The 18,956-nt window shown below is 37.1% G+C and overlaps 1 protein-coding gene across 1 annotated transcript in view; it reads right to left on the reverse strand.

The window, feature by feature from the left end:
* LOC131800976 (protein serrate-like) overlaps positions 1 to 18,956 on the reverse strand; it is a 103,148-nt gene that overhangs the window by 53,815 nt on the left and 30,377 nt on the right. Inside the window, exons 6-8 of the mRNA XM_059118881.1 lie at positions 12,674 to 12,807; positions 12,261 to 12,436; positions 8,473 to 8,836 (exon numbers count right to left, since the gene is read on the reverse strand). Of these exons, the coding sequence (XP_058974864.1) occupies positions 8,473 to 8,836; positions 12,261 to 12,436; positions 12,674 to 12,807 (674 nt within the window). The remainder of the gene's footprint in view (positions 1 to 8,472; positions 8,837 to 12,260; positions 12,437 to 12,673; positions 12,808 to 18,956) is intronic.

Here is an 18,956-nt window from a genome sequence, read left to right on the forward strand (position 1 = left end):
GGGCTGATATAGACACGTTTGGTGCACAATAAAAGGCAAATCGGACGAAGATATATATGGGCGCTATATCTAAATTTTTACCGATTATCTCCAATTTAAATAGGGTTTGTCCTTGGGTCAAAGAAATGACTTGTGCAAAATTTCATCTGGATCGGGCAATAAATGCGATCTGTACTTTGTTCACAAAAATACATGGACAGAGTGACCATGCATAAATCGACTCAGAATGTGATTCTATGCAGATCATCAAAAGGAACTATGGGTCTATCTCGTTTCCTTTTGCCTGTTACAAGCAAATGCCCAAAGACCTAATACCCTGACCACCTTGTGGTGTAGGGTATAAAAATGCATAAAACTCTTTGAAAGAAAATAATGGTTTATTTATGGGATTTAACAACTGGCTGGCTCTTGGTCGTTTGGAGATTTACAACAAAACGCTGTCAATGTTTGTTTGTTCCTACTTCAAGTGCAGCATCTTGGGCCACAACATCATTTTGGGTGCTGCCAACAACCATTGAGATACGCAAGTTAACCACCATCACTCACACACACACACACCGACGATGATGTCCGTGATGACGACGACGACGACTTGAGTGATGTTTTCAAAACGACTGGAGACACTTTTATCAATTTCATTGAAATCTCTGTGTTTACCAACCATCCAGCCGATCAACCGGTGTCCGGATTCTCTCACAGTCATTGAAAATCGTTTCCATTTGTATCTGTTGCGTGATCAAAAAGCAAACACAATTAGCTAAGTAAAGTGCACACACATAAAGAGCAACAAAAGGAGGATATGCCTGAGGTGGCCAGATGAAGAGCCAGCGAGCTAGAGTGTGTTTGTGTGTGTGTGTGTGTGTGTGGGGCAGCCAAGGCATTTGTTGCTGTTGCGTCTGGCATTAGACTATTGATTTTGATTTGTTTGTTTAATTCTTGAAATGCATTTATTTCCATCGTTATGCAGATAAAGAAGACATTTTCTTTTGTGAAATGAAGTTGGTCGGCGAAAGGGGGTTTTTTCGAAACGAATGACTTAAGACACAAACGTGATAATGAAAATTGTAATGCATTTTTTATCTGTCGGGCTTTTAAGGAAATATTTTCCTAAGCTGTTTTTTTTTCATTAAAAAGATGCTTATAAAAATAACGGAATATTTCAAATACCTTATGTAGGGTAAGTGAGTCTGCAAGTTATGGATGTTTACATTTAAACGGTTCTCAAAGCAACAACGTATATTCATAACAAGTAAAACACATTAAGTTCGTCCGTGCCAAATTTTAATACCCTCTACCTTAGGGTAAAGGAAACATTAGAACCCACTGTGTCCCACAAATACCAATTTTTAGACATATTCGTGGGAAAATGTCACAAAATCATCAAAATATTGAATTTCGGGAGGTACCGCTATATGGGGCTATACAAAAACGTGAACCTATACATACAATATTTCGGTAACGGAGCTAGAACCCATTGGGACTCAAAAATACTAATTTTTAGAGAAATCAGCGAAGAAATCTGGCAAAACTCATCAAAATACCGAATATCTGGATGTGGGATGTGGGTATGGGAGCTATACCAAACTTTCTTCTGCTAAGTTTTGACGCTCTACGACAAATAATGTGGGCTGTATCGTGATTTCAACAGACAGATAGACAGACGGACCATCTTTCCAAGGTGGTGGGTATAATTAAAAGTCGAAAAACGGAATGATAAAGTTAATATACCATCCTTTCCAAGTTAGAGGGTATAATTAAAAGTCGAAAAACGTATAAAGATCACATATATATTGGTGGGATCGAAAGTGTATTTTTCAAAGTGTTATTAACGAAATAAAAACATTCATATACCCTGCATGCAATAGTGGTGGACACCGATGTGCCCAGGGTATAAAATTCAAAATGTTGAACGAACATTTAAAAGATTTTTATACCCTCAGTCGTATGGCTTGAGAGGGTATATGTACCATTTGATGCGGTCAAAAAGTGTCTAGTCGAAAAAACGATCTTAGACCGTAGGTCACTTTAGACCAAAACCGTTTCAGGACATTTGGAGACGATCTTGCGATGTCCGTTCGTCTGTCTGTCTGGTTCGCTGGTGCGCACGATAACTCAAACTTAGATAAAGTTCGGAGATGGTTTATATCGGTCCACTCCTTTTGGTAACCCACCCCTCTGGTATACAGGATGAGATGAAAAAACTACAAACTAACTTCAGACTGCTGCCTCACCAAAAGCATTTTGGTGAGAATTTTCCAGGAAAAAAGTTATGCGTGACGGAATTCAAGAGTGATAGTGTGATTTCTTTATATTTGGCTGGAAAACCACAAGTGGCTATCGTGGCCGAAAAAATGGCTCGTGAGCTGAACATGTCGCAATATTCCATTCTGCAAATATTGAAAAATGAGCTCGGTTACAAGAATGGTTACAAAATAACGTTCCTCGCTTTAGTTCCAGCGCACAACGGCCACCAAAATCTCCGGATACCAATCCGTTGGACTATTGTGTCTGGAGTATTTTGGAATGCAAGGTTGGCACTGAAAAATACCAAAGTGTCGACCACCTTAAGCAAGCGCTTCGCCGGGGAGGGGCCAAAATAACGCAGAGCAACATTCGGGCAGTGTGTGACGGTTTCATTGTCCGTTTGAAGGCATAATTCGTGCCAAAGGTGACCAATTCGAACAAATAAAATTTAAAACAAATTAAAAAGCAGTAAGTTTGGCCGGGCCGAGCTTTTAATATCCTCAACCATTTGGAACGAACTTTTACATTTTCAAAAAATAAAATCCTTAAAAAATTCTGTTAAAATTTTAAAAATACCGAATATAGCCGTTATATTGGGGTCTATACGACGTGGACCTACATAGGCATTGTTTATCATAAGCCATTACCATATCAACTTCGAAACTTGAAATAAACCGTGATTAATGTAGCTAAAATCATCAAAATATCGTATATAGTGAGGTACAGTTATATAGGAGCTGTGCGAAGTCCTGAACTAGCATAGACATTTTTCTCTTACAGGCTGTAGCATCCATTACGAACTTCAAATACGACATCTCAACCAATTGCTATGGGTATTGTACCTAAAATACCGAATATAGGGAGGTACTGATATATGGGGCCTATACAAAGACCTGGACCTGCATAGACAATTTTCTGTCACAGACTGTAGTTCCCATTACGAACTCTAAATACGTAATTTGAAACAATTCTGGTGAATAAATTCGCTTAAATCATCAAAATACCGAATTTCGGGAGGTACCATTATATGGGGGCTATACAAAGACCTGGACCTGCACAGATAATTTTCTGTCATAGGCTGTAGTATCCATTTCGAACTTCAAACACCAAATTTGAAACAATTCCGGTGAATAATGTCGCTAAAATCAGCAAATTGCCGAGTATCGGGAGGTACCGTTATATGGGGGCTATATGAAAACGTGGACGTACATGATCCATTTACAAACTTAACCTGCTTACTGGAAAAAAAAAAACATTTGTGCAAAATCTTGGCCGTCTATCTCAATTTGTTAGAAAGATAGCGTGATTACAGCAGACAGACGGACATCGCTAAATCGATTTGGAATTTTACGCTGATCAAGAGTGCACACTTTGTTGGGTCTGACATGAGTATTTCGAGGAGTTACAAACGGAATGACAAAGTCAGGTCAGGTGCGAAAAAATGGACAATATTCACAAATACCTCTCAATGAAGTACCTTCCCCACAAAGGATCAAAATATAAAATAATAATTCTTATAAAATGTTATGAAAGATTTTCATTGCCTTCAAATTTTATTATTGACCCAAGGTTTGGTGTGAAGATTGAATATATCGGTCCACTCCTTCTGGTTCCTCCCCCACAATGGGTCAACATTTTGAATATCATGAAGCTCATAAAAGGCGATATTAATATCAAATTCCCTTCAGAATTAACACATCTAAATATTTTTATTAACTGAAGATCGGTTATAAAGTTGATAAAGATCGGACTCTTCCTTCTCTTACCTCCCCCACAAAAGGTCAAGGTTTTGAAAACCCAAAACAATTATAAAGTCCGAAATAAGCGTCCAGTTCTTTTTATATTTCACACATCCCATTATTGCTACTAACACAAGATCTGATGCGAAGATGGAATGTATTGGTTCACTTCTTCTGGTACCGACCTCACAAAGGTTCAAAATTTTGAATATACATAAAGCTCATAAAACACGAAATTAACATCTGATTAAATTCAAACTTGGTACATCTCAATATTTCCATCAGCAGAAGATCTGTTATAAAGATGGTAGATATCAGACCATTTCTTCTGGTACCTTTCCATATTGGATTCAAGATTTTGAAAAAAAAAAAAAAAAAACGCTCAAAGAAATGGAAATAACCATCCAACTCTCTTCAAATTTCGCACAAACACAAACTTTTTGATAACACAAGATCTGTTTTGAAGATGATATTTATCTGCGAACCCCTTCTGATACCTCACACACACACGGCCACAATTGTCAATGCTTTTATCTGTCATAACTTGCGAAACAAGTCAGCGATTCTTTGCTTTATCCACATATATTTCTCGTAAAATTTGATTTCGTAACTGTGCCCATACCAATACTTTATCTGTATTAGATAAAACATGAAAATTGGATACTTCGGTCGATTATATCTGGTACCTCAAGCACATTTTAACATTTTCCAAAAATTATCACACGGAAGTAACCAATACAGTCCAAACCTGACACGTTGTAAATATTTCATATAATATTTGTTTAGGTCCGATACGAAATGGACAATTTTGGCCCATTCCTTCGGAATCTACGCCATAGATGGTAAACAATTTTTGACGTAATGTGGGAGGATCATCCAAGGAATAGACATTTTGTAATGCATGAAATTATTACGCTGATTTATATCAAAAATCTCTTCACCTCGAATGAACCTTTTAAGATATTTGTCCTGACTTTTCAACCCCTTTTAGAACGTCTATAAGTGAATTTATATATATCCACCGTAATTGCAAAAAAATCAATGCTCTACCTAAGATGTACTCATTATCTACACATAATTACAAAGCCGTGATCTCAAAACGCCACAATTTATGGACAAACCATAACTCTTTTTTCTTTAAATAAACACTTACATGAAAATGTTCCGATCATAAATAAAATTTAATGTGCAAAAAAATGTTCGAGACAAAATGCTTTAATTTCAAATTAAACAAGTTTTAATGGAGATTTAAAGCTGTTATGGTTATAAAAATCACATTTCTATTTTGTAATGGAATTATGAATACAATTTTTTTGGATTTTTCAAACAGCATTTATTTGAAGGTTTAATTTTTTGTTTTGCTGCTATTAACAAAATCATATGTAATGATTTTGTTTTAGTTTGTTTTCTTGGGTTCAGTTCATTTCTTTGGCGAGTTATTTTTGTGGATTTTTTTGTGGCAGGAGATATGTTCGTTTAATAGGGTGGAGTGGAAATGCGGCCAATAATCTAAAAGGAAAATTTAGTGTATAGGAAACACTTGTGGAAAAAGTTGGGTGGAAATATATGACTTCGCATTCTATTTTCACCTTTCTAAAAGACAGAAAATTTTTGAACATTTTTTTCAAATTAGACCACGTTTAGAATTCTCGAAAGATAAATAAAGTCGACCCTGAAAATATGGGAAATAGAGAACATTTTTAATTAAAAGTTCACTGAAAAATTGTTACCACACGTTTTTGGTTATTCGACAGGTAGGAGAAATACTGGAGAAAAATTGACGATATAGGACCACGTTTTGGATATTTGGCAGTTGGGAGAAAGACTGGAAAACTTTTGAATTAAAAGTTCACGATTGGAGAAAAAGTATGAAAAATTGTGATATAGGACCTCACGTTTTGGATACTCGACAGGTAGGAGAAATACTGGAGAAAATAGACAATACAGGTCCAGGTTTTGGATATTCGGCAGGTAGGAGAAAGACTGGAGAATAAATGACCATATAAGTTCACGTTTTGAATGTTAGGCAGGTAGGAGAAAAACATATGATATAGGACCACCTTTCGGATATTCGCAGGCAGGAGAACGTCTGGAGAAAAATGTCAATATAGGCCCGGGACTATGATATTTAAATGCAATGGTACATGTGGAGATGAATTTTCATTAAAGGCCAACATTTTGGATACTGAAAATGTAGGACTAGGTCTTCAGAAAAATATCAATATAGAACCACGTTTAGGATACTCAGAATATGAGAGGAAAAAATGAATAACAAGAAGGTGGGGCAAGGTTAGAAGGAAAAATATCAATAGATAAACACGTTTAGGATACTCGGAAAGTGGAAGAAAAAAATGGAAAACTATTTTTAATATATGTCCACGTGTGGGGTACTTGAAAGGGGGATACTCAAAAATTGGAAGCAAAAGTGGAGAAAAATTACAAAAAAAGTTCCTACTTTGGAATTCCAAAATTTAGGAAATGCTGTGGAGAAAAATGTTAATTTAGGTATATGTTTGGAAAATGCAGGGTAAACGAAAGTCTGGAGAAAAATTGTCAAAATTGGATTCTAAAAATGTAGAGGATTTTGTGGGTGAAATTTTTCACATGGGTCCGTGTTTGAGATTCTAAAAAGGTCGGGATAGTTGTGAAAATAATTTTCAATATTGATCTAAATATAGGATTCTCAAAAGGTAGGGAAACTTATGGAGAAAAATTGTAAATATAGGTCCACATTTAGGATTCCTAAATGGTAGGGAAGGGTGTAGAAAAATCTTGTCGAAATAGGTCCATATTTGGAATTCTCAAAAAGTAGAGGTAATTGAGGAGAAAATTTGTCAACATAGGACCACATTTGGGATTCTCTAAAGGTAGGGAAATTCCATATTGGAGATTCTCAAAAAATAGGGGTAGTTATAGAGAAAATTTGTCAATATCGTTCCGCATTTAGGATTCTCAAATGGTAGGAACGTTTCTGAAGGAAAGTTGTCACCATGAGTCCACATTTGGGATTTTCGAACTGTAGGAAAGCTTGCAGAGAAAGATCGTCAATAATGGTCCACATTTAATATTCTCAAAATGTAAGGAATGGCGATAAGAAAAGTTGTCCATATAGGTCTAAATTTAGGATTCCAAAAAGGTAGAGAAGATTGTGGAAAAACTTTGTCGAAATAGATCCACATTTGGGATTCTCGAAAGGCGAGGACGCTTGTGGAGAAAAGTTGTGAATATAGAATTCTCCAGAGGCAGGGTTTTTCAAACAGTAGGGGCAGTTGTAACCAAAAATCGTCAATATAGGTTCACATTTGAGATTTTCAAAAGGTCCTTACCTTTCTCCTTGTGGAGAAAAATTGTAGAAATAGGGCCTTATTTGGGATTCTAAAGAGTTAGAGGATGCTGTGGAGAAAAGTCGTCAACATAGGTCCACATTTGTCATTTTCAAAAGGTATGGGTAGTAGTGTAGAAGAGGTGCCAATATAGATCCATATTTGGGATTCTCCAAAAGAAGAGGTAGTTAAACAGAAAAAATCTCAATATGTAGAGAATACTGTGGAGAAAATTGCCAGTACTATCCCTAAGTTGGGATTCTTAAAAGCTAGGAGTAGTTGCAGAGAAAAGTTATCAATATAGGACCACATTTAGGAATATCAAAATGTAAGGAAGCTTGTCAATAGAGCTCCTCTTTTGAGATTCACATAAGGTATGAAAGGCTGTCTAGAAAAATTGGCAACATAGGTCCACGTTTTTGATTCTGCAAAGATGGGGGACGTTGTGGCAATATATATCCACGTTTGGGATTTTCTGTGGCTGTGGAGGGAAATTATGAATATAGGTCCACATTTTGAATTCCGCAAAGCTATGGAAAAAATCAATGTTAATAGGAGGAAATGTGGAAAAAATCAATAATGGTCTCTAAAGAAGTCCAGTTTTTAGATTCTTCGAAGGCCGGAACTGTTGTGCAAAAAAAATTTTCAGGTATAGGTCGTTGGGAATTCTCAGTAGGTAAGGAGATTTGGGAGAAAAAAATACGGATTCACATTGGAAGTGTCTGGGAATATAGAGTGACATTTAAGGTTCTCGGAAGTAAGGGAAGAGAGGAATTTTTTTCAATATAGGTCAGTGTTTGGAATTCCGGTGGATTAGGGAAAAATTGCCCCAATTTACAAAGAAGGTCCATATGAAGGAAAATTCCTACCAAAAGGTCCATTAGGACCAAATTTTGTGTTTCGAAAACCTTTTGAAATTTGTATTGAAATTTTGCCAACTCTTCTAACCCATCCTGTATTCCTCCTAACATCCCCAATAAATATAAAGATTAACAAACAGCATTACACGCAAATGCTTTCGAAAAGGAGAAAGAAAAACTAAAACGTTCAAAATATGATTGCACGAACACTGCAGCTCTGACAAGGATGGCTGAATGGGGTGAGAGACGTGAGGGGAGACACAAAACAAATGTAAAATAATATCAAAGTAAATCAAATCCACTTACTTATTTCACATGTTGGACCAGTCCAACCGGGTACACAATCGCAAGTGAATTCCGAAACTGGTGGAATTTGATGATGGCTGTGGCTATTCGACGTAGTTGTGGCTGCATTATGATGGCTAGATTCGTTTGTTGTTGCGGCGGCCGTTGCATTGCTATGGCCATACAACAACGCTGACAACAATGCCGCTGACGATGTCGGTGATCCTGAATTTAATCCTAGCTGCGGCAAATTGCGTCTATTAACTGGTTTCCCCATGGCCGAACTTAAGTCACGCATAACTCGATATGATGACGACGAAGATGAGGATGCTGACGAAGATGATGATGGTAATCCAGAGCCATTTCGCATTGTGGCTGATGATTCCTGTGAAAGCAAAGCAAAGAAAATGGAAGATGAAACAAATAAATTGACGAGTTCTCGTAATTGTCCACACAGAGGAAATAAAAATAAACGTTCGAATCACTAAAACTTAACGTTTATCATACATTTACTTATTACAAATGGGGGGATTCGTTGTTGTTGTTGTTACTCTGGCGTTTGCGTAGCCTACAATTAAACGAGAGCTGGAGAGTTAAATACATACATGTTAATCTAAGCCACGGGAGACGGCATGCTTTAAAACAACTAATGGACAAAACTGGCTGGCAAAACCCATTACTTACCTTGGTTTTCGGCGGGGAAGTTTTTTTAAGATTGGGGAATTTTGAAGGTCTTCTGTAGTCAGAAAAACCCTTAAGAGGTCTTTTGTAGCCAAAATACCTTTGAAATATGATCTGTAGTCCTTTGAGAGGTCTTCTGTAGTCAGAAAACCGCTGAGAAGACCTCTGTAGCCAAAAGACCTTTCAGGGGTTTTCTGTAGTCAGAAGACTGTTGAGAGGGCTTTTATAGCCAGAAGAACTTTGGGAGGTCTCCCGTAGTCAGAAGATTATTGAGAGCTCTTCTGTAGTCAGAAAACCGTTGAGAAGACCTCTGTAGCCAAAAGACCTTTCAGGGGTTTTCTGTAGTCAGAAGACTGTTGAGAGAGCTTTTATAGCCAGAAGAACTTTGGGAGGTCTCCCGTAGTCAGAAGATCATTGAGAGCTCTTCTGTAGCCTGAAGACCTTTTGAGAGGTCTTCTGCAGCTAGAGGATCTTTGAGAGTAGCCAGAAGATCGCTGAGAGGTCTTCTGTAGCCAGAAGACCTTAGAGAGATCTTCTGTAGCCCAAATGTCTTTTGGCGGCCTTCTCCATTCAGAAGACTTTTGAGAGATCTATCGTGGCTAAAAGTCCATTCAGAGGTTTTCTGTAGCCAGAAAACCCTACAGAGCCAGAAGATCCTAGAGAGGTTTTCTGTAGTCAGGAGACCCTTGAAAGGTCTTCTGTATTCATTTTGCGGGAACTTTGCGATTTCCTCTATAGCTACAAGAGGTCTTCTGTACCCGGAAGATGTTTTCTGAAGCTAGAAGACCATAGAGAGGCCTTTGTAGCCAGAAACCCGTATAAAGTTGTTCTGTCTTCAAAAGACTCTTGATAGGTCTATCGTAGCCGAAGACCGTTGAGAGGAGTTCTGTAGCCAGAAATCCGTTTAGAGGTCTTCTGTATTCAGAAGGCTTTAGAGAAGTCTATGGAAGCCAAAAGACGCTTTCGAGGTATTCTGTAGCCAAAAGAAATGTAAATGAGGATGTATTCGGAAGCCAGAAGACCCCTTGAGAGATCTTCTGTAGTCAAAAGACCCTTGAGAGTCTTCCGCAACCAGGTGACCGTAGAGAATTCAGAATACCGTAGAGAATTCAGAATACTATTGAGAGGTCTTCTGTAGCCAGAAAAACCTTTGAGATTTCCTCTGTAGCCAGAAGAGGCCTTCTGAAGCCAGAAGAAGTCATCTGAAGCCAGAAGAGGTCTTCTGAAGCCAGAAGAGGTCTTCTGAACTAGAAGACCTTTTAGAGGATTTTGTAGTTAGAATATCGTTTAGAGGTCTTCTGTGGACAGAACACCCTTTAGAGTTATTTTCTAGAGAGACATCCGTTGAGAGATCTCTTGTAATTTAGAGGTCTTCTGAATACGGAATACCATTTATACGTCTTCTATAGAAGACCATTTACAGGTCTTTTGTGGCAAAAAACCCGTTTAGATGTTTTATATAGCTAGAGGACCCTTTAGAGGTCTCTTGTAATCAAAAGACCGTTTCGAGGTATTCGGTAGTCATAAGACCGTTCATATTTCTTCTGTAAGTAGAAGACCTTCTGTAGTCAGAATACCTTTGAGAGGGCTTTTGTAGCCAAAATACCGTTGAGAGATCTTCAGTAGTTAGACATCTCATCGGTCTTCTGAAGCAAAAAAAAAAAAAAACGTTAAAGGTCTTCTGTAGCCAGAAAAGTGCTGAGTGGTCTTCTCTAATCCGGAGGCTGTTTGGAGGCCTTTTGTAGCTAAAAGTGATTTTAAAAGTCAGATAACCTTTCAGAGGTCACCTTAAGACAGGTGTTTTTCTGTAGGTCCTCCACTGCCTGAAGATCGATTACAAGTCGACTATATCCAAAATACCATTTAGAGTTCTTCTAAAGCCGGAATAGTATGTCTAAAGTCAAGAAGCTATTTAGAGGTATTTTATAGATGGAAGTCCCATCTTATATCTGGATCTTTAGGTGCAACCTATAGCCATATGGAAATTTTTTTAAACCTTTTTCATGTTTTCTGCAGAGGGAAGAACTTTGCATATTAAAGACTTCAGACAGGTTATCTGCATTAAGAGGATCTTTAAAAGAACTTCTGTCTGAAGGAGGCCTCGGATAGATCTTCAGTATATAGACGAGCCTTGAATGGTCTTTGCAGAAGAATATATCAGAAACGTCTTCCGTAGAAGCCGTCGGAAGAGTCTTCTTTTTATATAAAAGAAAAAAAGCTCTGCCGAAAGTAGTCCCGAAAAATCCTCTGTGTTAAAAGACCTCGACGAAGTTTACTGTCTTTAAAAAGCTTTGAAAACTTTCCTATCTAAACGCAAATTTTGGGGGGTATTCTGGCTATAGATAACCTTTGTAAATCTCTCTGAATACCAAGGACCTCTGACATTTTTTTATATCCTTTGAAGACCTATAAGTAATGAGATCTTTGGCAACCTGTGGCTGATGGAGAACTCTCTCATAGATAACTTTGCAAATCTCTAGCTATAGATAACCTTTTGTACATCTCTCTGTATATCAGGAACCTCTGACATTTTTTATATCCTTTGAAGACCATTGGCAGCCTGTGGCTGATGGAGAACTCTCACAGATCTTGTATATTAAAGACCTTTTAAGTGCTCTTAGCTACTAGAGCATTTTGATGGTAATATTTTCCGTTACCATTCCTTCATTTCAAACTCAAAAATTCTCCTCGATCCATACATTGTTGTTGCAACAACAACGGCTCAAGAAAATCAATGCAAATTGAATTAAATTCCATAACAAATTGCCGAACAAATTATTAGCCAAAACTAAATTCAATACTGCAAAAACGAATTACCATTCACCGGCAAATAGAGGAGAGATCCAAAGAATTTTGTTGCTATATCACGTATTTTTCATAACCTATGACATTCTAGATTCTTGCGCTTAGCCGAGATGGGAAGCAACGGAATCGATAACAAAGATATTCAAAGATGTAATCTTTCCATCTCCTTGAGATTGCCTTAATCTTGTTTTTTTTTTTCTCTAGAGAATAATGTATCACGCGGCATGCCGTGGCATGCCATGATATAAATAAATATTCGAAAATGTAGACACTTAAAGCCAAGGTTATTTCCAACATACACATACATAGATAGCCCCGCTTACCTTTATCGTACAGGTACCACCGTTCTTGCATGGCTGCGTTGCACATGGATGCTCTATGATTTCACAACGTTCCCCAGCTAAGCCCTCGGCGCATGTGCAGCGAAAGTGATCAGGTGCTGTGTTCTCACAAGTGCCGCCATGTTTGCAGGGTTCATGTGTGCCGCAGTAATTTAAATCTAGTCGGATGTAAAAAAAAAGGGAAGAGATAAACGTGAATCATAAGTTTTGTAAAAAACAAAAATGGTAAAATATTAAACTTAAATCAGCCGAAACTGAAAAATACACCAATGAGTTCGTTGTATGTAAATTATCGCCGAGAATTTTGATTGGCGATTTGTATTGAGTTCATGCGGATATTAGCGTATGTGAGATGATTTGTTCAGCCATAATTTAGTTGCAATTTAATGACTCACCTTGATCGCACAAAATGCCACCCCAATTTGTATCACATTTACATGTCCAGGCCTCACCGTAACAAGAGCCATGCTTACAGCCCGGATAGACGACACATTCATTGCACAACGGACCCTGCCAGCCAGGTCGACAACTAAAAACAAAAAACGGAGATAAGGTAAAAAAAATAATAAAAAAAATTAAATTGATGTTGTTTCCTGCAAAACCCCATATAATATCTAAGGATGAAATACACAAACTCACTAACTCCTCGAATTCACCCTTTTTACGCACATTTTTAAATTTTAAGCGCTTCTCAGGGTTGTTAAATTAGGACGTCAATGGCCAATAATATTTCAAAATATTTAGATATTTTATAAAATATTTTTAATTTTTTTAGGAAATCAGACATCTCCTATTTTTTGCAGAGTGACCCTTTGTGGATGTTGTACCAGAAGTGGTTCGCAGATGTATATCATCTTCACAACAGATCTTGTACTACCAAAAATGTTTGTGCGTTTGTGAAATTTGAAGAGAAATCGGATGATAATTTCACGTTAATTTCGAGCTTCAAAATTTTAACCCCTTGTGGTGGAGGTACCAGAAGGTGTGGACCGATATATCCTATTTTCGCAGGAGATTTTGTGTTGATAGAAACATATAGAAACAAAACATTTCGCGTTTTATGAGCTTGATGGATATTGTTATGGGGAAATGTTGACCCCTATGTGGGGAAGGTACCAGAAGGGGTGGATCGATATCCACCATCTTCACATTAGATCTTGTGCTAGTAGAAGTATAGGGATGTGTGAAATTTGAAGAGAATCGGAAGCTTATGAGAGATATAATTATTCAAAATGTTGACCCCTTTTGGTTGGGGGAGATGCCAGAAAAAGTGGTCTGATATATTATATCTTGACACCTTATATTGTGTTGATAGGAATATTGGGACCTGCCAAGTTTCAAAGGAAGCAGATGTTAATTTGTTACCCTTTGTGTTATTCCATTTTTATACCAGACCTTGAGTGAATACAAATATTGTGACTTGTGTAATTTGAAGACAATCGGATGGACCGAATGGACCGATATTGTCCATTTTCGCACCTGACCTTCAAAGTTGAAGCAAAATCGAAGGATCCTTTTTCTTTCTGTGAAGTAAAATATCGACTTTTTCTGAGGTAGGTACCAAATGCAGTGAACCGATATCTCCGAACTCGAGTTATTACGATGTACCATGTTTGGGCCAAATCGTATACTCCCTTCGAGAGTTATCGTGCGCACCAGCCAGCCAGCCAGACAGACGGACGGACAACCATATATCGACTCCAACTGTCCTGAAATAGATTTGGTCCATAAAGACCTAAGTCCTACATATAGCCTCTCTGTCATATGGTTGAGGGTATAAAAATGTCCTCTTTTCCAAAGGACTAAATGGGATTATTTTAAAAAACTAGATTCTTTGATTTTAAAAAGTCGTTTTCAAAAAAGAGAAAAAAAAATTCAAAATAACTAATGGATCAAATGACCTATGTTCGAGTGTTTCATAAACATTATTTTCGTGAGGTCTACGTGAACTATATTCTTGGATTTCTAAATATTATTTGTAAAATTTGAATCGTAATCTCGTGGATTTTTAATCTTTGTTTTTATAAGCACAAGGAAAAATTATCAGGAAGCCCAATATCAAATTTGACAATCCCAGCCACAAACCCAATACCAAATTTAGTACGAAAAAGTAGAACTTTAGTACACTTTCCATAACCATCTCCATATCTTAACGACAGACCCCGACAGTGACATTCATATCAAATACCAATACCAAATATAGTACTAAATTGTACATTTAGTACAAAATTTAGTACCATTCAGTACTCTTCGTACACATTTCCGAAATCACCTACATATGTCCAGGTACTGCAATCCTACATTTCATCAGTGACTCGAAGTCCAAATTTCACAATTCCAACTAAATCTGTTCGCCACAGTTCTAACTTGTACCAAATTAAGTACCATTTAGTACACATAAGTACGAATTTCCAAAGCTTCCTACATACCCCAATCCTACACTCCCACAGTAATCCCAATTCCAAATTTCAGGACTCCACACCTATTGTTTCGTCCAAATAATAATTGTACCAAATTTAGTCACATGTAGTACACATAAGCACGATTTTCCGAAACTACTTCTATATTCCAATTCTACACTACGACAGTAATGTTAATTTCAAATTTCAGGATACCAGCCCTTTTAGTTCAGGCAAATCCAGATTGTACTGATTTGAGTACATTTATATGTAATTTAGTACATTTATCGCATTTGTCGTAATGGTTATTCCAATTGTCCAGCTCTGTCGATTCACTCAGAACATAAATTGTAGCAAATTTAGTACCATTTAGTGCACATGAGTACGCATTTCTAAAACTACGTTCATACCTCAGTCCTAAAGAGCGATAGTTATCTTATTTCTAAATTCCACCATTCCAGCTCTATTAGTTCACCCAAATTCAAATTGTACCAAATTTCGTACCATTTAGGACACATAAGTACACATTTCGAAAACTAGCGCCACATCCCAATTCTACCCGCCGCCAGCAATGTTAATTTCAAATTACTGGATTCCAGCTCCACCCTCTCCTCTAAATTCGAATTGTACCAACAATTAGTATTGTTTAGTACTTTTCCTATTCCAAATTTCAAGTTTTTATCTCAAACCGTTCGTATGATATGATTTGGAACCAAAGGTGGTACATTTTAGTACTTTTCGTACACATATAGTTCGAATTTCCAAAAACCCTTTGGTACATTCATCGTACACTTCATTCCAATTTAAAGAGTTCCAGCTCTATTGGTTCGAATACAAAGTATACCATAATTAGTACCTTTTATTATTTTTCGTACTTTTCTAGTACGAATTGTCAAACACCCTGTCTTATCTAACACCTTCGGACCAAGAGTGATCCTCACCCAAAATTTCAAGATTCTAGCTTCAGCTGTTTCGTCTGGGCGTTGATGCTCAGTTAGTCAGTATATAAACAATAATTTCCAGTAAAATATAAGATCTCGAGGAAAGACAAAAAAATTAAGCTTGGGTAGCAGAAACATAGCTCATAGAGCATTACAAGCATAACTTGGTGGAGTTGTAAGCAGAAGGATAAGATTTAAATACACTCCATTTTAAATACGACCATAGAGAATTTCGGTTGTATTTAAAGCTAAAACCAAGCTTTGTTTACTTGTCAAGTTGGGTAAACGTATGATGACAACCCTCGTTTTCTAACCATACTCTTCCCATCCTTGCTACACTGTATTTAGAAATCCCGAAAGTAACAACAGCAACAAAAAATTTAAGTAGACAAAGATCAATGATGGCCAACATCAGCCATATATTTATTTGTTAACCATCAATAGGTCAGAATTGGGTTGCAACAACAGTTAGTCTAGCAGTCTCTCATACCAATTTGTATACCTAGCACTTAGTTGGGTCGGTCATAGACAATGTACACATTTTTATGTTTGGCTGTTGGTTTGTTTGGCAAGGTTTGACCTGAGAAATAAGTTATTTATTTGCTTGGATTTACTTAACCATACAGCAGCATGCTGTTACTAAGCAATTTTATTATCTCTGCAGATGCTTTATAATGCCAAAAATCACATCGAAGGAGATGTTGTGGTGGTGGTGTGTGTGTGTATTTTTAATTTTTTTTTGGAAAAAAGAGGTGGAGTTAGTAGTTTTAAAAATGTTTGAAAAATATTTGAGGAATGTGAAATTCATTTTATGGTTGATGTTAAAATGCAGCGTAGTACGGAGTTAGCGGTTTGGATTTATGTATGTCTTGTTGTTTTATGACATCTAATCTGGGAGAATCAATTCAGCAACATCAATGAATAATGAATTTGGTACCGTTATTATATCCTTAGCCATATGGCGGGTATATATCATTTGATACGACCAAAACGTGTCTCATCGAAATAGAGGTTTTAGACTCTAGCTCTCTTTGGACAAAATCCGTTTCAGGACAATTTGGAGACGATTTAGGGGTTTCCGTCTTTCTGTCTTTCTGTCTGTCTGGCTGGATGGATGGTGTGCACGATGACTCTCGAAGGGAGCATCCATTAGTCAAAACTTGGTACATCGTAATATTATTAATATTATTATCAAAATTAGATCCTGTTCGAAAATGAGTGAAATCGATTCACTCCTTCTGGTACCTCCCCCGTAAAAGGTCAACATTTTCAAAGAAAATAATTTATATCATAGAAAGAGAAAGGATCCTTCGATTTTGTGCCAACTTTGCATATCCCAATATTTTTATCAGTGCTAAGTCGTCTGCGAAAGTGGACAATATCGGCCCACTTTATCCCGCATGTGAAATGAAAGTTCTATTGTCTTCAAAATTTGCACGTCCCAATATTTTTACTGGACTACTTCATCATGTACCTCCCCCACAAAGGGTCGAAATTTTCAATAATTATAACTGTTATAAAATGCGAAATCAGCATCAGATTATCTTCAAATTCACCGCATCCCAATATTTTTATTATCACAAAATTCGGTGTGAAGAAGAGATACATTGGTCACTCCGATATATCTCGGTACCACCCCCATGAAGGTTCATAATTTTACATAATTATATTTATCATAAAATGCGAAATAACCATTAGATTCTCTTCAACTTCAACACATCCCAATATTTTTATTAGCACAAGACCTGGTTTCAAGATGGGATATATCGGTCTACTCCTTCTGGTAACCTCCCAAAGAGGATCATAATTCTGAATAGACATGAGGTTCGTAAAACGTTAATGAGCTTCCGATTCTTTTCAAAATCGGCACATCTCAATATTTCTGTCAACAAAAAATCAGGTTTGAAGATGGATTGTATCGGACCACAAGTACCTCCCCCACAAAGAGTCAAAAAGATCAATTAAATTCGCATCAAATTTCACACATTTATTTTTTTTAATAGCACAAGATCTGGTGGGAAAATGGGATACATCGGTCCACTCCTTCTGGTACCTCACCCACAAATGGGTTAAAATTATGAATAACCAAGAAGTTCGTAAAACGCGAAATAAACAGCTGATTCTTTACAAATTCAAGTATAACAGATCTCAGTATTTCTATAAAAACAAAACCAGGTCTGAAGATGGAATGTGTCGGACCACTCCTTCTTGTACCTCCCACACAAAGTTAAAATTTTGAATAACCCTAAGGTTCGTAAAACGCGAAATGAACATTTGAGTTTTTTCAAATCAGGCAGATCTCAGTATTTCTATGAAAACTAAACCAGGTCTGAAGAGGGAATGTGTCGGACCACTCCTTCTGGTACCTCCCACACAAAGGTTCAAAATTTGGAATAATTATAACTTTTATAAAATGTGAAATAAGACTCCGACTGTCTTCAAACTTTACACATTCTAATACTTTTATTAACACAAGATCTGGTGTGAAGGTGGTACCTTCCTCACAAAGGGTCAAATTTTGGAATAATTATAACTTTTATAAAATGTGAAGCGAGATTCCGATTGTCTTCAAACTTTACACATTCTAATACTTTTATTAACACAAGATCTGTTGTGAAGGTAGGATATATCGGTCCACTCTTTCTGGTACCTCCCCCACAACGTGTCAAAATTTTGAATATCAGATTCTCTTCAAATTCACCATATCCCAATATTTTTATTAACTCAATATCTGATTTGCAGATAGGATATATCGGCTTCGTATAGCTGCCATATAACGGTACCTCCGATATTCGGTGATTTTAGCGACATTATTCACCGGAATTGTTTCAAATTTGGTATTTGAAGTTCGAAATGTATACTACAGCCTAAGACAGAAATTTGTCTGTGCAGGTCCACGACTTCGTATAGCCCCCATATAACGGTACCTCCCTATATTCGGTATTTTGATGATTTTAGCGACATTATTAACCGGAATTGTTTCAAATTTGGTATTTAAAGTTTGGAATAGTTACTACGGCCTATGACAGACCTCTGTGCAGGTCCACGTCTTCGTATAGCCCCCATATAACAGTACCTCCAAATATTCGGTATTTTGATGATTTTAGCGTCGTTATTCACCGGAATTGTTTCAAATTACGTATTTAGAGTTCGTAATGGAAACAACAGTCTGTGACAGAAAATTGTCTATGCAGGTCCAGGTCTTCGTATAGGCCCCACATACCAGTACCTCCCTATATTCGGTATTTTTAGTTTAGGTTCAAAACCCACTGACATTGTTTGAGATGTCGTATTTGAAGTTCGTAATGGATGCTATAGCCTGTGACAGAAATGGTTTA

This window comes from Musca domestica, unplaced genomic scaffold (assembly GCF_030504385.1).
Source record: "Musca domestica strain aabys unplaced genomic scaffold, Musca_domestica.polishedcontigs.V.1.1 135, whole genome shotgun sequence".
Taxonomy (NCBI): Eukaryota; Metazoa; Arthropoda; class Insecta; order Diptera; family Muscidae; genus Musca; species Musca domestica.